Source organism: Dasypus novemcinctus, chromosome 2, assembly GCF_030445035.2.
Source record: "Dasypus novemcinctus isolate mDasNov1 chromosome 2, mDasNov1.1.hap2, whole genome shotgun sequence".
Classification (NCBI taxonomy): Eukaryota; Metazoa; Chordata; class Mammalia; order Cingulata; family Dasypodidae; genus Dasypus; species Dasypus novemcinctus.
In genome coordinates, this window is record NC_080674.1 from 39032221 (window position 1) to 39052559 (window position 20339).

The following is a 20339-nucleotide window of genomic DNA, read 5'->3' on the forward strand; positions in this document are numbered from 1 at the left end:
AAATATTTGTGTGGACAATGGGAGAGCAAGAAACTCAGAGAAACAAAGAAGGAAAGTTTGGCAACATTGAGTACCCAGTTGAGTTTACTGAACATAAATTTATAGGGGCACTTTTCTACTGTTTTGCATTTTTCTCTTGCAATAGTCACTCTTTACAATTTTAGAGATTAGCTGTCTGCAGACTAAGAGATGTTTAATAGGCAGTGGATAAAGTATGTGTCTGGAGCTCAGCATAAAGACAAAGGTATATGGGGTAGAAAGAACAATTCAGAAAGCATTCAGTGGTCAACGAAGCCATAAAAATAATTAAACCTATGCAGACAGTCAGGTAACAAGGTGGTCAAAGACAGTACTCTAGGGAACCACAAAGTTTAGGAAATGAGCCACGGAAAATAAGTCTATGAAGGAAATTCAGAAAGGAGAACAGGGTAGAATGATGACCTTAAAAAAAAAACAGTTTTACTTAAAAATGGGGCTGGATAAAGACTGGATTGAAAAAGGGAGAGAGAAGGCAATAAGTAGAGGGGAATGGTGAAGAGGAAAATTTGTTTCAGGTTTCTAAGAATAGGAGAGGATTTTAAGGGAAAAAAGTAAGTGACAAATTCTAAAATTGAAGTTTCACTGGGAAAAAAATCACAATTTTGTTCTACTTTTGTCAAAAATTAAATTTTATCCTTCACTGTCACTTACCATGTTAAAAATTGTGATGTCCAATATACAACCCTCCAGAAAATTGGCATGATCCCATCAGGAATGTAACTCCATGGCTTGTAACATGGATGTTTGCTGTTTAACAAAAATGTCAAGCCTATTAATCATAAATGTTGGCTACTTAAATAAATTACATAATATACTTGTTTGTAAAATTACTTTTATATTACAGTCAGATCTTAAATTATTGAGCATAAAATAACTCATAAGATTTCATAGAAAATTTAAACTTAACTATCAAACTAAAAAAAAATGCACAGAAAAGAAACAAAACACTTTGTTCTAGAGGAATGCCATTTAAACTTTCAACTCTCAGTGTAGTTTTAGTCATTGGATAAGAAGACAATGTTCAACTAATAGAACATTTGTGGGTTGGTTATGTTTTGGGGGTTGGAGGGTGAGGGGCATTAGGTGATTAATTCTTGGAATTGGAATGCTAACTGAATCACTCACTGTAGCATAGCTCCTATGGAGATGTATGCAAGCATCTATACATAATTCTGTTTGAGTTTTCTGAAGACATGATGTGTCTCTGACCATAGAGTCTTCCATTTAATGGCCGGTTAGTCTTCCTAGACTGCAAGGATACGTCCAAGGACTTCCAACAATCCACAATCGCTGCTGATCTATATCCAATTTTTAATGGTGCCTCAAAGGGGAGTAAAACATTTAAAAATTTACCCTAACTTTCTAAAGTTTGACTTTTAAAAATAAAAGCTGCATAAAAAAGCATAAAAATAATACAAAAAGTATGGATAAAAGCTACAGTTTAAAACAAAATAAAGAAAAAAAAAACAAAAAATAAAAGAAAAAATAAAACAGCTATAGCTATATAACATCAATTTTTCACTTGGAGTTTCATATGAATTCAACAAAATCTTTTGACAATTTGAAACTTCAATTAAATAGTCTGACAATCTGAAACATTATTCATCCTCTATTGAAATCTACTGATTTCAAAGGATGTGTAATACAAAAGGAATATTCTACATAGCAAATAAACTCCTTGTCTTTCATAACAACCTTTTAAGTTATGCCAAAGAGAAAAATGCATGCCCCATTTTTTTTAAGGTAGAAGACGGAGGCTGAGCAGAAAAAATACTTTCAGAAGTCACATACTTAAATTAGGGGAAAGAACTAGGATTAAAAAGTTAGGTCTTCTCCAAGTTTCTCGCCAGTACCTACCAAAAGCCTTGTGTACCATCAACATTTAAAATTTAGATTTTAATAGAATACAATGTAATTGAAAGAGCAAAGGACAGAGGTGGGGGAGTGAGAAGAGAATGAAGATAAACTTTTTTTTTTAAACGATTTATTTATTCTTATCCCCTACCCCTACTGTTTTGCGGTTGCTGTCTGCTCTCTGTGTCCATTTGCTGTGTCTGCTCATCTTCTCTTTAGGAAGCACCAGGAACCGAACCTGGGACCTCTCATGCAGGAGAGAGGTAGGTGTTCAATCGCTTGAGCCACCTCAGCTTCCTGGTTCGTTGCGTCTCTCATTGTTTTTCCTCTGTTGCATCAGTTCACTATGCCTGCCCATCATGCCAGCTTTCCTTCTCCAGGAGACACTGGGACCTGAACCCAGGACCTCCCACGTGGTAGGCAGAAGCCCAATTGCTGAGCTACATCGCTACCCAAGATAAATGTTTATAAATATAAAAGTTGGATAGTAAAAAATAGCAATTTTGAAATATTTTTTCTTTCTATGATATTTATCCTAAAAATTAAAAAAAGAAAAAAAGAAAATACCTTGGAACCGGTGTAGCAGTTGCATAAGATCCTGTAATGTTGCTATTCTCAGGAGGGCTTGAGTTTGCAGCAGCATGCTTGCAGCGGTTGTATATTGTCTAAACCAATGAATGCATGGTTTAAAAATGAGGATCAAAAGGTTTCAAAGTACTTTTGGGGTACTGGATTTGGGATAGTGGAGTTTATCCAAACTTACCTTCCTGGTTATGCTTTTTTTTCCTTAAGGTAGGTCATGGGGATTGAACCAAGGACTGTATACATGAAGCAGGCGCTCAATGACTAAGCTACCCCTGCTCCCTTTGGCTATGCTTTTTAATGGTCAAATTCATAAAATAACTATCAATATATAAGTATAATCTTATATAATTTAGGTGTATAAGAACTAACCTATCTCACACATGTAGGGGATTACAATGGACTGTTAAATGGTGAAAATCAGTTTCACCTCTTACCGTACTGACATCCAGGGGCAGTATGAAGACGATAAGAAAGCAGAGATACCAAGCAAGGAGTGTTCCAACAATTACAAGTCTATGCTGTTTCTTAAAGTCTCCATATCGATGAAGTATGAATAATGCCAGAAAAAAGACAAAAACAATCTCGAGTCCCAAAGCAGCACCACTCATTATTGAATGTTCACTCTGCCTAACCAAAGCGTTCACGTACAGGTCTGGGTCATATCTGTAAATTGAAAAAGAAAAAGAAAACAAAATGCAGCATTAGCACAGAAAATGTCCACTTAGTAATTTACTAAATATTTGCTTATTTGTGTATAAGTAAACTCAGAAAAACTGTCATGTTTCACACTGGACTACAGGTAAGATTAAAAGGATAATGCCTCCCCTCAAGAACTTAAAACTTAATGTTTTCCCTGAGTTGGCAGTTTATTTTAAAAAACATCACCTTAGTTATAGCATTTTATTTCCTCCTTGCCCATCATTTCCTTAACATAAAAAGTTACAAAATTGGGGTGGGGAATATAGTATCTTTGCAAACTGACTAACTTGTTGAGCAGCATGAATGAGGACGATGGCTCAAATGCCCCTAGTTTTACTAATGAATCAGGCAGAGTAAATGTCAATATAACAAATTTTGTTTACAGCAATATCATAGTACAACATTGAATGACTACAGTGCAGTGGTTATATAATTCACTACAGAATATTCTTAGCTCAAACACTAGACAAACCAAATCACCCAACGGCTCATAGACCTTAAGACTTAGTGCAAGCAGTTGCCACCTTAATGATAAAACCCAAAATTGGTAAGGCTTTTCTGGCAGTGCATCTTTGACACCAACAGCTTCCTGCCCTGGCAACAGAATATTTGCTTGGTGAGGACCTGTGCCACCCTCACTTTGAGTCTTGGTCTTTTTCTTCATCTAAAAGGACAGAACAGATCCCCTAGCTTTTTCAATTCTTCTACTGGGTCCCCATTCTGGTCCACTTGAAGAATACCACAGCACCACAAACTTGCCACTGAGTACACCTGCAGGATGGTGGGCCAGTTGGAAGTCTTTAATGCATTGCCAGAGCTCGGGGTTATCCAGACCATTGCAGGCCGTGTAGTTGAGGATGCCGTGCAGCCGCAGGACCTATACCATGGCATTGCTAAAGTCAAGATGCTCTGCTGTCCTCTTGAGGGAGACCACCACCATGAACTTCATCAGTGCATTCAGTTGCTCAGAAGACCTGCTACTGCTGCCGGCGCCGGAGTTCACAGTCAGCATGCTGGGGCACCACAGGCAGCCCCACTGGACACAGAGCAGAGTTGCCACCACTTAGCCCAGGGAGCCACTCAACGCCCGCAGGCCCATTGGAGCCTCGCCAGCCCAGGATCTGGACTCACCACCGGCCATCTGCCCCAGCTGGCAGCTAAAACTTATTTTTTAAAGCACATTTTAAAAATGTCATACTAAAATACACTAGTTCTTAATCTATTAAAAATTTTTTCTCTTCCAGAAAAATAGCCAGACACAAAAGGACAAATACTGTGTTACTATGAACTAAACATATTGTATAATGTACTGTATGATTCCATATATATAAAATGTAAATATAAATCAATTTATAAAGATGAAATCTGATTATGTAAGGTTATGTAGGACTAGGGAAAGCATGCTAAGGGGTGTGGAGTTTTTCTTTTTGGAGTAATGAAACAATCTAAAATTTTTTGTGATGATGAATGCACATTATGATTATACTAAAATGCTATTGACTATACCCTTTAGATAAATCATATGGTATGTGAGTACATCTCAATAAAAACTGCCTAATAAATAAATAAATAATTGTGCAAGAATAGCAGCTATGTACAACAGGGGAAACACAGAGAGATGGAGACGTGAGGAATTTTCTTGTTTTTTATTAATTATTATTATTAATGAAAATGCTGTAATAATGACTGAAGTGATGAATGTACAACTAAGTGATTATACCAAATACCACTGATTTATACTTTGGATGAACTATATGCTTTATTAATATGTATCAATAAAATTGATTTGTTAAAAAGATTAGTGAAATAAACGATTTCTGTGACCACAAAAAATAAGAAGTTCTTAATACTAAATGTAAATGGTTTCAATACATTATTTAATTATTTAATACTAAATGTAAATGGTTACTTGGAATTTGTTTTTTTAAAAATCCCTAACAGAATATTTTATAAACATACACTACTGTGTCTAGACCCTAGGAAATTAGATATTTGGTAAAATAAAAATTTAAAACATTCTAAGATTGTCCAAGACTCATAATTGAAGATTTTCTAAAACAGGGAGAAAAAGACACATACCCACTTGAAAATAACCCTTTATTTGAAACTGTATTTTCCTTTGTTCCTAATCTTGTCTTACAACTCAACTTCCATGACAAAACTCTTATTCATTTACTGCTTCACAGAATATATTTATCACTTTCCATTTATACATATATGTATTTTTGTAAAGAAAGTTATTTTACAGGCATAAAAATTTACCAATGATTTATTAAATCAAGCTATATACAGTGATACCTTGGTACTTGGTTTTAATTGGTTCTGGGAGGCATGACTGGGAGTACCAAACAAATTTTTCTCATAAGGAATAATGTAAATAAATATAATGTGTTCCCAGACCAAAGACAGTTCACATTTTTAAGGCAATGTGTAAAAATACAGGGTTGTATATCATTACTTTACATGAGAAATAAACCTAAAAATTTATAAATACTTAGATTAAATAAAATAAAAACCTCACTTTACTTTTACTGAGAAGAGTCCATGGTCTAATGGGATGGTGGGAGGAAAAGTGGTGAGGAGGAAAGATTACATGGAGCGTTGCTAGGAAGGAAACTCCTCCTCCAACAGCACATCAGGCACTTATACGTCAGGTGTTCTTTCTCCTTCCTGCCTTTTTTCAACTTACATCACAGGTTCTGTCACCTTCACTAAAATTTATCCAATGAGGACTGCTTCGATCTTCTTTACAGAATTCCTCAAAAGTGTGAAATTCCTCAAAAGTGGTCATTCAGTAAATTCACATTTGTGCTTGTCAGAGCTTTGTCCGGATGGTACTTCTCCACAAAGTTTTGACTTCAGCTCATTTTGCACACAATTCTTTCATCAAGGAATTGGGGAAATCTTCCCTTATCTTCTCCTCACCTGAAGAAAACTCTTCAGCCACCTCTTACCACTGCTCCTTCTATAATTCCTGCACCTCCTCAATGCCGAACTCTTTATGATGTTCCTCCATTAACTCCTCAACAGCAGCAGCATCAACCTCCAGACCCATGGATTGGCCCAAAGACACAATATCTTGCACAACTGTACCCTCCGTACTGCAGGCTTGGGGTCAACCTCAAACCCTTCAAAGTCTCTCTGAGTCACCTTCTGGCCACAAATTCTTCATGCCAAATTCATTGTCCTATAAGAGACTTTGTTCCAGGCCTTACCAGTAAGGTTAAGGCAGTGCAGAACATTGAAATGCTCCTTCCAGAATTCTGTGAAGGTCAACTGGGTGTCAGAGGTGATCGCAAAGCACCTTTGGAAAAGTGCTGTGGTGTACAACTTTTTAAGTTTGAAATGACCTGCTGGTCTATGGCCTCGATGAGAAGAGTAGTATTGGGGGAACAGGAACCTTACAGTGATGAAGCTTAACTCTTCTAGTAAGTCATCCTCCAAGCCTGGAGGATGGGTAGGTGCATTGTCCAAAAGTAGTTGAGCTTTCGGAGGCAAACCTTTCTTCAGCAAATATTTTTTCATCCAGGGATCAAACACTTCATTTATCCACTTGGTGAAAATTGCCTCGTGACCCAAGCTTTGCTGTTTGCCCTCCATATCACATGGCATTCGTTTTTTTACGACATTATGCTTCTTGAAAACTTGCAGGTTTTCACTAGGATAGACTAGTAGAGGTTTGAGTTTTAAGTCCCCACTAGTTTTAAGTCCCCACTAGCATTCCCACACAACAGTGAACCTGTCCTTCCTTGGTCTGTGGCTTGGTAATGCCTTCTCTTCTTCTTTTTATTTTTTTCTTTAAAGATTTATTTATTTATTTATTTTTCTCCCCTTCTTCCCCCTCCCCCGGTTGGCTGTTCTGTGTCTATTTGCTGCGTCTTCTTTGTCCGCCTGTTGTTGTCTGCAGCATGGGAATCTGTTTCTTTTTGTTGCATCATCTTGTTGAGTCAGCTCTCCATGTGGGTAGTGCCATTCTTAGGCAGGCTACACTTTCTTTCACGCTGGGCGGCTCTCCTTATGGGGCGCACTCCTTGCGCGTGGGGGTCCCCTACGCGGGGGACACCCCTGCTTGCGCGCATCAGCACTGCGCATGGGCCAGCTCCACACGGGTCAAGGAGGCCCAGGATTTGAACTGCGGACCTCCCGTGTGGTAGACAGATGCCCTAACCACTGGGCCAAGTCCGCTTCCTGCCTTCTCTTCTTTTGTGATCTAGTTTCTACTCAGTATTTTTTTCCAAAAATGTCCAGTCTCATCACTGTTAAAAACTTGGTGGGGAATAAAACCCTCAGCCTCAATGTAGCCTTAAAATTCAGCAACGAATTCATCAGCAGCCTTTTTACTAGCACTTGCTGCCTCGCTATGCCTCATGACACTATGGATGCCAGTCTCCTTCTTAAAATGATCAAACCAGCCGTGGCTGGCCTTAAAAACTTCAACACTCTCATCACTCAGTTCTCTTTGGTTTTTCAAAAGATGGGCATACAACACTTTCCCTTTTTCACGTATCAGGGCTTCTGATACACTGTCACCTGCCACCTGCTTCTGGTTTACCCAAATTAATAACAGCTTTTCATCTTACTTGAGTGTTTGGGAATGCTGCTTTGTTACTGCTTTAACTCCTTTTGCAACATTGGCCCTTTTTATTGCTTCTTTATCCTTAATGATGGTGGAGACATTGGTCTAGGCATACCATATGCCCTAGGAAGATCAATAATGCGAATACCGCTCTCATATTTACCTATTACTTCTTTTTTTTGCTCAGTGGTGGTGCAAAGTAATTTTCTTTTCCGTTCAGCTCTATCACTGCTCATTTTCTTAGGACCCATGATGACAAAAAAAAAAAAAGAACAAAATGCAAAAACACACAAAATGACCGCAGAGGCTAACACTGCAATGGGATGTGCACAGAGCAAGAGCTACTGCGTAACTAATGTGTGACCCTTTGTTTCAGCTGGAAAGCGTAGAGTGTCAAGAGGCAACACCAACAAGTACATCTTGTGCATTGAGTACCAAAGAAATGACAAGTATCTGTACAAAATTTTGGTGTCAAAATGTGCCAAGTTCCAAATTCAACGAGTTTCAAAAGTCTAGTACCAAGGTATGACTGTATTTGAAAACATCTTAAATTATAAATGCTGATTACAAAGAAGACATCAATAAATTGTTTATTTATAAAATAAAATAATTTACCTTTACTAAAGGAAGGAAAAATATACTTACTACTTTTGTAAAATCACTTTTAGGCATTCTTGTTGGTCTATGAATGACAATTTTCTAAGGAACTAATTAAAATCTTATTACAGAAAATCAAGATTATGATACAACCAATCAAAATAAGGGAGAATCAATAAAATATTTCAAATCAACAAATATCTCTAACCAAAATTAGCTATAAAAAGTATAAAGTCGAGTACTTTAAGGCTAAATTTAAATTTATGTAGGAAATACTCCTATATGAAATATAAACAAAAAAAATCACATTTAGTAAACTTTCTTCACTTTTTACATTGAAGTAATTTCTTTCTATTCTTTGTGCAATTCAATCAGTATTTTTTTTCCTTTATCTTTTTTTAAAATGATACATAGATCACACAAAATATTACTTTAAAAACTATGAGGTTTCCATATACCCCACTCAATATTTTTGTTTTCCTTAAATATCTACAATTGAATACCCTTCTATCACTCTATCCCCATATCCCACTGTATTTTTCTTCAAAGCACTTATCTCCACCTGATATATATTCTTTGTATTTATTCACTGTTTCCCTGCAAACCCCCCCCCCCCCACACAGACTCCATGCTGTGAAGCAGGGATTTGATTTTCATTCAGTATTATATTCCAGATCCCCAATATAAGGTCTGCCACATAGTAGATATTTAAGAGATATTTGTTGGCTGAATGAATGAATGAATAAAAACCATTACTGAAGCCTTTAGTATACAAGCTATTTTTCTACTACTGCTGACTTGAAAGATGATGTAAAACTCTTGTTATCGTATCCAAGACTGATTTTATGAAAACTTATTAATAATAAGGACTTAAATCTCTGAACTGAGAGATCTTAAATCACTACATTAAGAATAAGTCTATAAATCTTATATTTAAGCAAAGCATAGGTTAAATGGCTCACTGACAATGCAATATAAATGTGCTGATAAAAACCTTTACTACCTTTAAGACTCAGCTTTTAAGAAAAAAATTTATTGTGAGTTCAAATCTAACAATTATTATCTGAAAATACCATTATGGTTGAACCTAGAAATTAATTTACCTGAAAATTTCCAATGCAAGGAATATGACAATCACAGAAAAAAAAACAAAAAAAAAGAAACCCCCAAGCTGAATAATAATTCCAAGGAAATAACTTACATAAAAAGAACGGCAGAGTCAAACAAGTAAGTATTATTTAAGTATAAGAAATGATGTTTGTTGAGATTATTTAATAACATTTCAATTAGTCCTGAAGTTAACTGAAAAGCTAGATACACATTTTTACATAATATGCATAAAATAATAAGGTAAGAACAAAATACATGAAAATGTCAATAATAGGTGGTCTGATCATGGGCCTACGCAAACAACAAAACCACAGTTATAAACACACATATTTTTGTTTGCTTACAATGGCCATCAGTTTTCCAGTAGAGTCATAGTACTTTAAAATGTTATAGATGAATAAACGGAATTATGGATCCTTTTTTCCTGGTAATAAATGATTTGGTTGCAACTTTCCCCATACTCAGGGTATTTGTGTCCTAATGCTGCTTTTACAAGTTATGACAAATTTAGTGACTTAAAACAACATCCGTTTATTATCTCATAGTTTCTGTGGCTCAGAAGTACCAGCACAGCAAGGCTCTGATGAATTCTCTGCTTAGGGTCTCACAAGATTGAAATTAAGATGTCAGGTTGTATTATTTTTGAAGGCTCTGGGGAGGAGTCTGCTTCTAAGTTCATTCAAGGAATTAAGAAAATTTAGTTCCTGGTAGATACAGGACTGAGATCTTGATTTTTTCTATTAATTCATTATTATATTGGGCCCACCGCAATAGCCGATTAGTATTTACCCATTTCAGGAATTTGGGCATGGACATCTTTGGGTGTCCATTATTCTGTTTACTATACCATCTACTACTGCTGAAGCTGAACTCCTATTGTCTTGTTATATCACAGTTAGACCTTGAGGTCCTATGGAATTGGAGATAAAAGTAAGGGTTCTCATGACCTGAGATAAAAAAATAACACTTTCAAAGTCCACATTTTTGAACTTGTACCTAAATTCAAGTAAGGAACTGTATATAAGAGCCCAGAATGACAGCACTTTCCAATGTTCCTTACGAATTCTTACAGTTTGCTTTGGTTATTTTAACTGAATAATTTCCTGTTCAAAGCCAGGGGCTCTATCTGATTTAGTTATTTGTATATTAAAATCAAATTCAAGGATAATTAAAATCTAATACAAATAAATAAGAATTGGACAACTCAAGTTTGGCTTATAAAAAAATACTAAATATTTTCCCCAAAAGGCAAAGTATTTTTGCTTTTTTATTCTTGGTATATCCAAGTTAAGTCAGAACAAAGCAATTAATACTTCATTAATAAGGCTCCCCAAGAATCATAATGCAAAATATATATATAAAAATACATACATAAAACTTTAATGTTCTAAGATAGTCCACAATTTAATTAAATATACATTTCATTGTGGCAGTTTGAGATTATTTTATGTTTCCTAAAAAGAGAAAGATTATGTTTGTAAACTAATCTATTCCTTTGGGTGTGATTCCCTTTGACCGCCTTAAATTCAGTATAGGGGCCTTTGATTTGATTACTTGATAAGGTTGCTTTAGGGCTTTTGATTGGACTATATCAGTGAGGCCTGACTCAAGTTGAATGCCTGCCCTCTTGCTAGGTCTGATATAAAGGGAGACACAGAGACTAAGACAGAGGAAAAAGTGAGCCAGTGTATTTGTTTCACAATTTGAGAGACAGAATTGCTTAATCACAAAGCCCCTAATAGGCTGGGCCCAGAAAGTAGCTGAAGTCCTGCTATATGTCTAATAGCTTACAGCTGAACTTGGGAAGAGAGTCGAACAGCTGAGATTGATACAGGAGGCCCAGAAAGAGACAAGCCCTATGCCTGGTTTCTCACAGCTGATCTCCAAGAGACGGTAAATTCTGGGAGGGAAGGCAGAAACCTCTGTAGAGACTGGCAGCCATCTTGCTTCACCATGTGGCAACACCAGGATCAACAGTAGCTGACTTTGGTGAGAAAGCACCTTTAACAGTACCTTGAGTTGGACTTTTTCATGGCCTTGGAACTGTAAGCTTTTACCCCAAATAAATACCCTTTATATAAAAAAAGTCAACACATTTCTGGTACTTTGCATCAACAGCCATTTGGCAAACTAAAACATTCATGAAAACTGAAATTATGAGTACGGTGTACTTACTTTCAGAGCCCAATAATAAAAAAGTGACAATGGTTTCAGCATGACTGAGATGACTACTCATTAAAGTTAGTAATGGTTACACTGGAAAACATGTTCTTTCCCTATTGTAAAAAATTCATCTCTTCAATCAATCTTTAGTATAAGGGATTCTCAACAAATTCCTTTTATAAAATATTTAAAAGACAAAATCTAGGATTAATATTGGGATTCATTTATTAAAAATAACAATAGTATGCCTTAAGGAAAAGGCTTCCAAAAGAAGATTCAGAGAAAAAGCACATTTTTATATGCAGGTTTCCAGTAGGTGGGACCTTGAATAAGCAAAATAATGAAATAGTTCTTAGTGAAAATTGCTACTATACTACTACACAGACATTACTTGATGAAAAATACTACTACAGATTTAAAAAATAATGTATGCAGGTATAATAACAAACCAATCCATAAAATTAATTATGCAGTTACTAGAATAATATAGAAATAGCATAAAAAAGATGTAGGAATATCAAATTATGTTATACAAATTAAAAATCTGTGAATAATATTGGGTTGTCTATAAAGTCTTTCATGACCTCAAAAGGTATGTAGTTCTTCCATATATGAGATAAAACTATATTAACTGGACAACTGAATATGTATCACCAGTGGGCACATCTACTACAAGCACGTGGCTAATAGGGCACAGGTAGTATTTGCTAGGCAAGAAATGTATTTAAATGCAAGCTCTTTTCAAGAAGCGTGTGCAGATTACATGAAGAAGTTGCAATCTGAACAGATTTTCACAAAAGACAAAGAAAGGACACAAAGGAAAAATAAATAAGGCGGCAAAGAATTACAGAGGCAGAAGCTAAGACATAACACATTACAAAAGGTGACATGCTTCAAAGTTCCCTCCTGCCATCTCAAATTCCTTTTTTTTCCTTCTCTATCTTTTTTAAATGTTACATTCAAAAAATATAAGAGGTCCCCATATACCCCACCCCCCTCACCCCACTCCTCCCACATCAATAACCTCTTTCATCATTGTGGGACATTCACTGCATTTGGTGAATACATTTTGAAGCACTGCCGCACCACATGGATAATGGTTTACATTGTAGTTTACACTCTCCTCCAGTCCACCCAGTGGGCTATGGCAGAACCCACAATGTCCAGCATCTGTCCCTGCAGTACCACTCAGGGCAACTCGAAGTCCTAAAAATGCCCCCACATCATATCTCTTCTTCCCTCTCCCTACCTGGAGCAGCTACTGTGGCCACTTTCTCCACATCAGTGCTACAATTTTTTAACATTTCCAAACTTCGTCTTTCCCAAATCTAAAGAATTATTCATTCTTTAAGGTTGGAACCTAGGGGCTCACTCAGCAATGCTTTATTTGAGCAGCAACACAAAAAGAAACAATTTATTGCTTGCTGAGGAACTTGTTTTTGTGCAAGTGAGTAAGCAAACTTCAGTAAATATACTGTTACTACTTTGTGGGTACAACGACTTTACCACCAGGATGGTCAATTCTTCTTCAACTCCTTGTTTTCTGAAATAGACAAATGCCAATAACTGCTGAATATGATTTCATTATCTCATTTTAAACACATGACCTATCACTGGACTGGAAAGAAATTCAGACGGTAAAAATAAGTCTCTGAATGACTTCACAAGAAAGTAATACGCAGGCAATAGCATATTAACTTAAAGGAAGGATCAACAAATAACTATCGTAATGCTCTTTGTAGTATATCTTTTAAAATGTTTCTTATTAAAGCATTTAACAATATAGCCTATTAATGAAATCAAAGTATTCTTGAAAGGAAAAAAACCCAACCAACCAAACCAAAAAACTCCAAAAGGAAACAGCTGTAGGAGTAAAGGCATAATTAGTTGAATGATGATCAGGATTACAGGTTTAAAAAGATGTAATCAGGGGAGTGGATGTAGTTCAAGTGGTTGAGTGCCTGCTTTTCCACATAGGAGGTCCTGGGCTCAGTCCCCAATGACTCCTAAAAACAAAACAAACAAACAACAAGCAAACAAATGAAAAAACCAGCTCAGGGAGCCAATGTGGCTCAGTGGTTGAGTACCAACTTCCTACATAAGAGGTCCTAAATTCAAAATTCAATCCCAGGAATCCCAGGCTGTCATCTCAAAAAAAAAGAAAGAAAGAAAGTAAAAGATACATAATCAACTTCCCCCCACCCCCTCACCAGCAAAGTCCCTTTATTTTCTACATAACAAAACTGTCAGATATACCACTGGTGCTTTAGATCTGTGATGGTGATGTTTCTCTTCTTACAATGAACTGTTTCAAAAGTCCAAGAAGGAAGCAGATGCGGTTCAAGTGATTGCATGCCTGCCTACCACATGGGAGGTCCCGGGTTCTGTTCCCAGTGCCTCCTAAAGAAGATAAGCAAGACAGCAAGCTGACATGACATGCTGGCTTAGCAAACTGACTCAACAAGATGATGCAACGAAAAGACACAAAGAAGAAAACATAATGAGAGACCAAACAAAGCAAGGAGTAGAGGTGGCTCAAGCAATTAGGTACCTCCCTCCTACATGGGAGGTCCCGGTTTGGGCTGCCTCCTAAAAGGAAGATAAACAGACAGTAAGAACAAACAAAGAGGGGGTGGGGAGAAATAAATAATAATAATTTTAAAAGAAGTCCAAGGAGACATTTGAAACCCACTCACTCTAATAAAGGGGAAACCAAAAGGGATTTGTCACAGTCTAGCACTTTGGAAACGGTCTCTGCCTTGTATCTAAGGATGGACAGGCATAAAACTACTGGAATTTTCCATTTTCGTTTGGGGTTCAAATACGTAGCTTCCTTTGTTCTCTTATCTGGGTGCTCCATATAGAAATCATGCAACAATGTTTAAGACGTAATGTAAGAAATAAAGAATAGAGATTATTCCTTGCTCTGACTATTCCCTTTATATATATTTTAAAAACCCTATTTTTTTCTCTTTTCTTCCATGTTTAATTTTTTTTTTAAACTATAAAGTTCTTCTAAATCAGAATGAACTGAAATCTAATGAATGCAAATTTTGAGTAAATTTTCATATAAAACTATTTTCCTTTTGGCATCTTTTTATAAATATTCTTTTTTTTAATTTATTTTTTAAATTCTTTTAAATATTACATTCAAAAAATATGAGGTCCCCATGTACCCCCCACCCCCCTCACCCCACTACTCCCCCCATAGCAACATTCTCCTCCATCATCATGACACATTCATTGCATTTGGTCAATACATCTCTGAGCATCGCTGCACCTCATGGTCAATGGTCCACATCATAGCCTACACTCTCCCACGTTCCATCCAGTGGGCCATGGGAGGACCTACTGTAAATATTTTTTTTTTGTTAAAGACCTTATAGGTTTATAAAAATGTCATGCATTAAAATACAGAGTTCTCATATGGCACCATATTGATACCTTGCATCAGTGTGGTACATTTGTTATAATTTATAATTAAACATTTTTATGTACTATTAACTATAGTTCATCATTTCCAATAGGATTCATTGTGTTGTACAGTGTTGCTTTTTCTTTTAATTTTGATTCTAGTAATATATACATTACCCCTTTTAACATTCACATATATAATTCAATGCTGTTACTTACATTCACAATGTTATACTACCATCACCACCATCCACTACCATAACTTTACAATCAACCCAAATAGAAATTCTTTATAATTTAAGTATTAACTCTATTCCCTATGCTCAACACAGCCCCTCATAACCTATACTTTAAGTCCTGATTCTGAGTTTGCTTATTCTGATTATTTCTCATCAGTGAAACCATACAATATTTGTCATATTGTTTGCCTTATTTCATTCAACATGGTGTCTTCAAGGTTCATCCCTGTTCTCGTGTGAGTCAGACCTTCATTCCTTTTGGAAGCTGACTAATATTCCATTGTACGTATATACCATTTCTTGTTTATCCATTCATCAGTTGATGGATGCTTGGTAGCTTAGCTGCCATCTTTTAACAACTGTGAATAATGCCATTATGAATATTGGTATGCATATATCTATTCAAGTTCCTGCTTTCAATTCTTTTGGATATACACCTAGCAGTGTGCTTACCAGGTCATATCATAGTGCTATACTTAGCTTTCTGAGGCTCTGCCAAACTCTTCCACAGCAGTTGCACAAATTTTACATTACCACCAGCTACAAATCCACTGCCCACACTTGTTTTTTTTTTAATAGCAGTCATTCCAACGGGTGTGAAATGTGTTTCTGACTTGCATTTCCTTAATAGCAAATGATGTTGAGCATTCCCCTTGTAATTTCTTCTTTGACCCACTGATTGCTCAAGATTATTTAACCTCCATATATTTGTGGATTTTCTAGTTCTCTGCTTGCTATTCATTTCTACCTTCAATAATATACCCTGCTGTTTTGGGGTGCAATGTTCTGTATATGTCTGTTAGGTCTGGTTTTTTTTCTTATTATTCACATTCTCTGTTTCCTTATTGATCCTTATTGATCCTCTCATCTATTGATGAGAGTGGTGTATTGAAACATTCAACTATTATTGTAGAGACATCTGTTTTTCCCTTCAGTTTTGCCAGTGTTTGCTGCATACATTTTGGGGCATAAATATTTATGACTGTTATTTTTTCTTGGTGGATTGGGCCTTTTATTAATATTCAGTATCCTTCTTTGTCTCTTGTAACAGCTTTTACCTTGAAATCTATATTGCTGATTTTAATACAGCTATCCCAGCTCTTTTTTATTTCTAGTTGAATGGTTTATTTTTCTATCCTTTCACTTTCAACTTTTGTGTCTTTTTTTTTCTTTTAAAGATTTATTGCTTATTTATTTCTCTCCCCTTACCCCCAAGTTGTCTGCTCTCTGTGTCCATTTGCTGTGCGTTCTTCTGTGACCACTTCTATCCTTATCAGTGGCACCGGGAATCTGTGTTTCTTTTTATTGTGTCATCTTGTTGTATCAGCTCTCCATGTGTGCGGTGCCATTCTTGGGCAGGCTGCACTTTCTTTTTTGCTGGGTGGCTCTCCTTACAGGGAGCACTCCTTGCGCATGGGGCTCCCCTACGTGGGGGACACCCCTGCATGGCACAGCACTCCTTGTGTTGTGCACAACAGCACCACGCATGGGCCAGCTCCACATGGGTCAAGGAGGCCTTGCGTTTGAACCGCAGACCTCCCATGTGGTAGGTGGATGTCCTATCCTTTGGGCCAAGTCCACTTCCCTTCTTTGTGTCTTTGTGACTAAAGTGGGTTTCTTGTAAACATTGAATAGTTGAATTGAGCTTTCTGATCCATTCTTCCACTGTGTATCTTTTGATTGGGGAGTTTCATCCATTATCATACAGTATTATTACTTTAAAGGCAGTATTGATCATTTGTGCTGTATCTGACTGATCCCTTTCTCATTTCTCCTTCTGCATATTTTAAAAATACTTTCTTTGTGGTTACCCTGGGGTTTGTATTACACAAACTGTTTCAAAAAGTCTAGTTTTAAAAAGATACCAACTTAGCTTCAATAACATAAACATTCTTTGCTTCTATATCCTGTTTCCCCTCTTTAGGTTGTTTTTGTTCCACATTACCACTCTATATTTTGTCTTTTATCAGAAAGTATGACTTTTTCTTCTACAATGGTATTCTGACTCTTAGAGGAATTAAAGAGTAGAGTTATATATTGAGGACACAGTACTGTTGGGTTTTGCATTTACCCTTTTAGTTACCTTTATTAAAGATCTTCACTTCACACTACTGCAAGCCACCCTTTCCTGTCTTTTCCTTTCAACCTGAAGAACTCTTTAGTAAAACTTACAGGGCAGGTCTGTGCTGACAAAATTTGTCAGTTTCTGTTTATCTTTTAATGTTTTAAACTATCCCCCTTTTTTTGAAGGATAATTTTGCCAGATAAATAACTTTTGGTTGGCAGGTTTTCTCTTTCAGTACCTTAGATATATCATTCAATTGCCATCTCCTCTCCATGGTTTGTGAAGAGAAATTATCACTTAGTCATACTGAGGATCCTATGTATGTGACGAACATGCCTTTCTCTTGCTGCTTTCAGAATTATCTCTTCCGCATTTGACATTTTGGTTTGTATGGGTGTTGGAGTAGGTCCACTAGAGATTATTCTGTTTGCAGTACATGACGCTTCTTGTATATTTGTGTCTTTCATAAGAGTTGGGAAATTTTTTGCCATTATTTCTTCAAATATTCTTTCTGCCCCCTTTCCCTTCTCTACTCCTTCTAGGACACCCACAATGCATACACACACTTCATGCTTTCAATTCCATCCCTGAAACACTTCTCAGTTTTTTTCAATTCTTTACTGTTATTCTGACTGTAACCAATTTCCCTGTCTTCTAGTTCACTGATTCTTCTGCCTGTTCGAATGTGCCGCTGTATGCCTCTAATGTATTTATTTTTAAATGAGGATACTGTGAATGTATTTGGTAATGTATACTATATTAAGATTCTAAATGATACAGTTATTATACCTTACACTGATTAATTGGTATACTTGAAATTAAGTACATTTTTTTCTCTCTGAGCAGTCCTTTGGAAAAAGTACATTGGATAGAGTTTCTAGTCATATTTTACTTTGCTAATTTGTACTTATTTGAGAAATCTCATCGGGAGAGAGTTAAATAGCCCTTAAATCAAAAGTCCAGTGAATCTTTTTCCTTTCTCCCATCTTGGTTTGCGTGACCATTTACAACCAACATTTCTCGGCAAGTTTTCAACTTAGCCTGTCAAAAATCAATGCTATGACAGTCCTCTAAAAGGTTCTACTGTTTTGTTTTGTTTTTTTGAGTTGCCAAATGATTACAGCATTCTGTAAATCTGCTTCTTCCAGGGGAGGGTTTTATCTCGTAATTTAAGGAAAGGAAGAGCTGTGACAAGAGAAAAAGGAGGACTTCTTTGAGATCCGTGGTATTTTTCAATTAAGTCTTTGATGTGCCTTACCCTATGAGAAATGTTAAATTTCTGGAAGATCCTTTTCTCATTGGCTAACCAGATCTGTATATTAGTGATAGGTTTCAAGCTGTTTATGGGACAGCAGACATATTATTTTTATTCTCAGCTTCAATACTTCTTGCTTTAGAAATAACTTTTGGTGTGTCACTTCCTAGTTTGTGACCCTGTCCTAAGAAGAGCTGGAATACAGGTTTTGTTGACATGCATACCCTCTTTTTTTATCTTCAACTTTAACATTCACCTCTTCTTTATCAAAAATTTCCTGTAATTCTAAAGGTAATCCCCCTTTTTTGATGGAATTCAGAAAGTGTTGACTTGCACCATCAGAATAACTTCTGAAATCATCACTGACTGTAAACACAGTTTTCCATAATTTTATACTAACATCTACCTGTTTCTTTTTTTTCCCCCAGAGGGTGACAAGCATTTGGCACCAACCTTCTGTGCTTCCTCAAACAGGCTGTCAAAAAAATATTCACAATACCTTTGCTGGTTGTCACTAAGAGGTTGGCAGTCAGATCCTGTTTCACAAACCCAATCTTTTATATTATCAAGATTGTCTACTTCTTTCATTCTCTTTTGCCTTACTTTGGGCACAGCTGCTGGAGGAGGCCGTGCCGCGATGCTGCCTCACAGGTTAGTCCTGAGCTCCCACAAGGGCCACGGGTGTCCACTGCCACGGTTCTGGGAGCCCCTTTCACCAGGAGCACTGCAGACCTGGACCTCCTCTGGTTCTGTGGGTGCCACTGTTGCGATCCCACCCACTTCCCTCAGTCTCCTCCATGGGGCACATGCCATGGCTGTCTCTGTGTGGAGCACGCCCAGGGGAGGGGCCTCTAGTGTATTTTTAATCTCTAATATTGTGTCTTTCAGCTCCATAATTTGTTATGTTCCTTTTAAACTTCTGAATTCTTCTTTACACTGTCACATTGTCTTCTTAATATCCTTTAGCTCTATATCCACCATTAGTTTACTTCCATCTGTATTTTCCTTTATCTCCTTGAATTGATTTAAGAAATTTGTTTGAACTTCTTTGATTAGTTGTTCCAAATTCTGAGTCTCCTCTGAAGTTTCCATTTGTTCCCTTGTCTGTAATATGCCTTCTTGTTTTTTTAGTATGGCTTGTAATTTTTTTGCTACCTGGGTTACTTTGATGTGTTAACCATGATGATCACTTTCTCCTTCTTGTCTACGGTTTTATTATTGTTTAGCTTCATGTTAAGGCTCTTCTTTAGATGCTTGTTCCAACTTATTTTTGTATTTCACCTCTAGGAAAGAGCTGCCTTTCTTCAGTTCTTTCTCTTAATCTACTATTTTTGTTTTTGTGCAGCATTTTCTCTCCAAGTCCTATGATTTGTTTAAATTCTCTCCCTCATTCCATGTTCCCATGTCATTACACTTTTCAGTTCTAAGACCTATTCTGTCTTATACCAATTCCACCCCCATGCCTCCATTTTTTTTTTTTTTTTCGTGAAGCTTTTCTGCTTCTGGTTTCTTCCCTGTAAGGGTATCCTGACCCAGAGGGTCAGATGAAGTCAATCCAGAAAGATCTGTTTTGTGTTTAGGAGGTCCAGCAAACAGAGACTAGACTGAGTGTATGCAACTCTTGCCAACAGTTCTGCCGTGCTCTTCTTTTTGGGGGGCAGTTTTGTATACAAAACTCTTTAGCTGCTTGCATTCCACCCTGGGTATCTGCAGACTTGAGTCCTTGTGCCTGAATATGAGCTG

The 20339-nt window shown here is 36.7% G+C and overlaps 1 protein-coding gene and 1 pseudogene across 6 annotated transcripts in view; both read right to left on the reverse strand.

Moving 5' to 3' along the window:
* LMBRD2 (LMBR1 domain containing 2) overlaps window positions 1-20339 on the reverse strand; it is a 66278-nt gene that overhangs the window by 38181 nt on the left and 7758 nt on the right. For 2 of the 6 annotated variants that reach the window (XM_071207780.1, XM_071207779.1), the window contains exons 2-5: window positions 2913-3141; window positions 2461-2558; window positions 1165-1360; window positions 691-786 (exon numbers count right to left, since the gene is read on the reverse strand). In XM_071207780.1, coding sequence (XP_071063881.1) covers window positions 691-786; window positions 1165-1199 — 131 coding nt within the window. In that variant the 5' untranslated portion in view covers window positions 1200-1360; window positions 2461-2558; window positions 2913-3141. The remainder of the gene's footprint in view (window positions 1-690; window positions 787-1164; window positions 1361-2460; window positions 2559-2912; window positions 3142-20339) is intronic. The other 4 variants (XM_058307780.2, XM_058307785.2, XM_058307803.2 and 1 more) reach the window with 2 other exon arrangements.
* Window positions 18284-19331, reverse strand: LOC139436369 (UBX domain-containing protein 2A pseudogene; annotated as a pseudogene).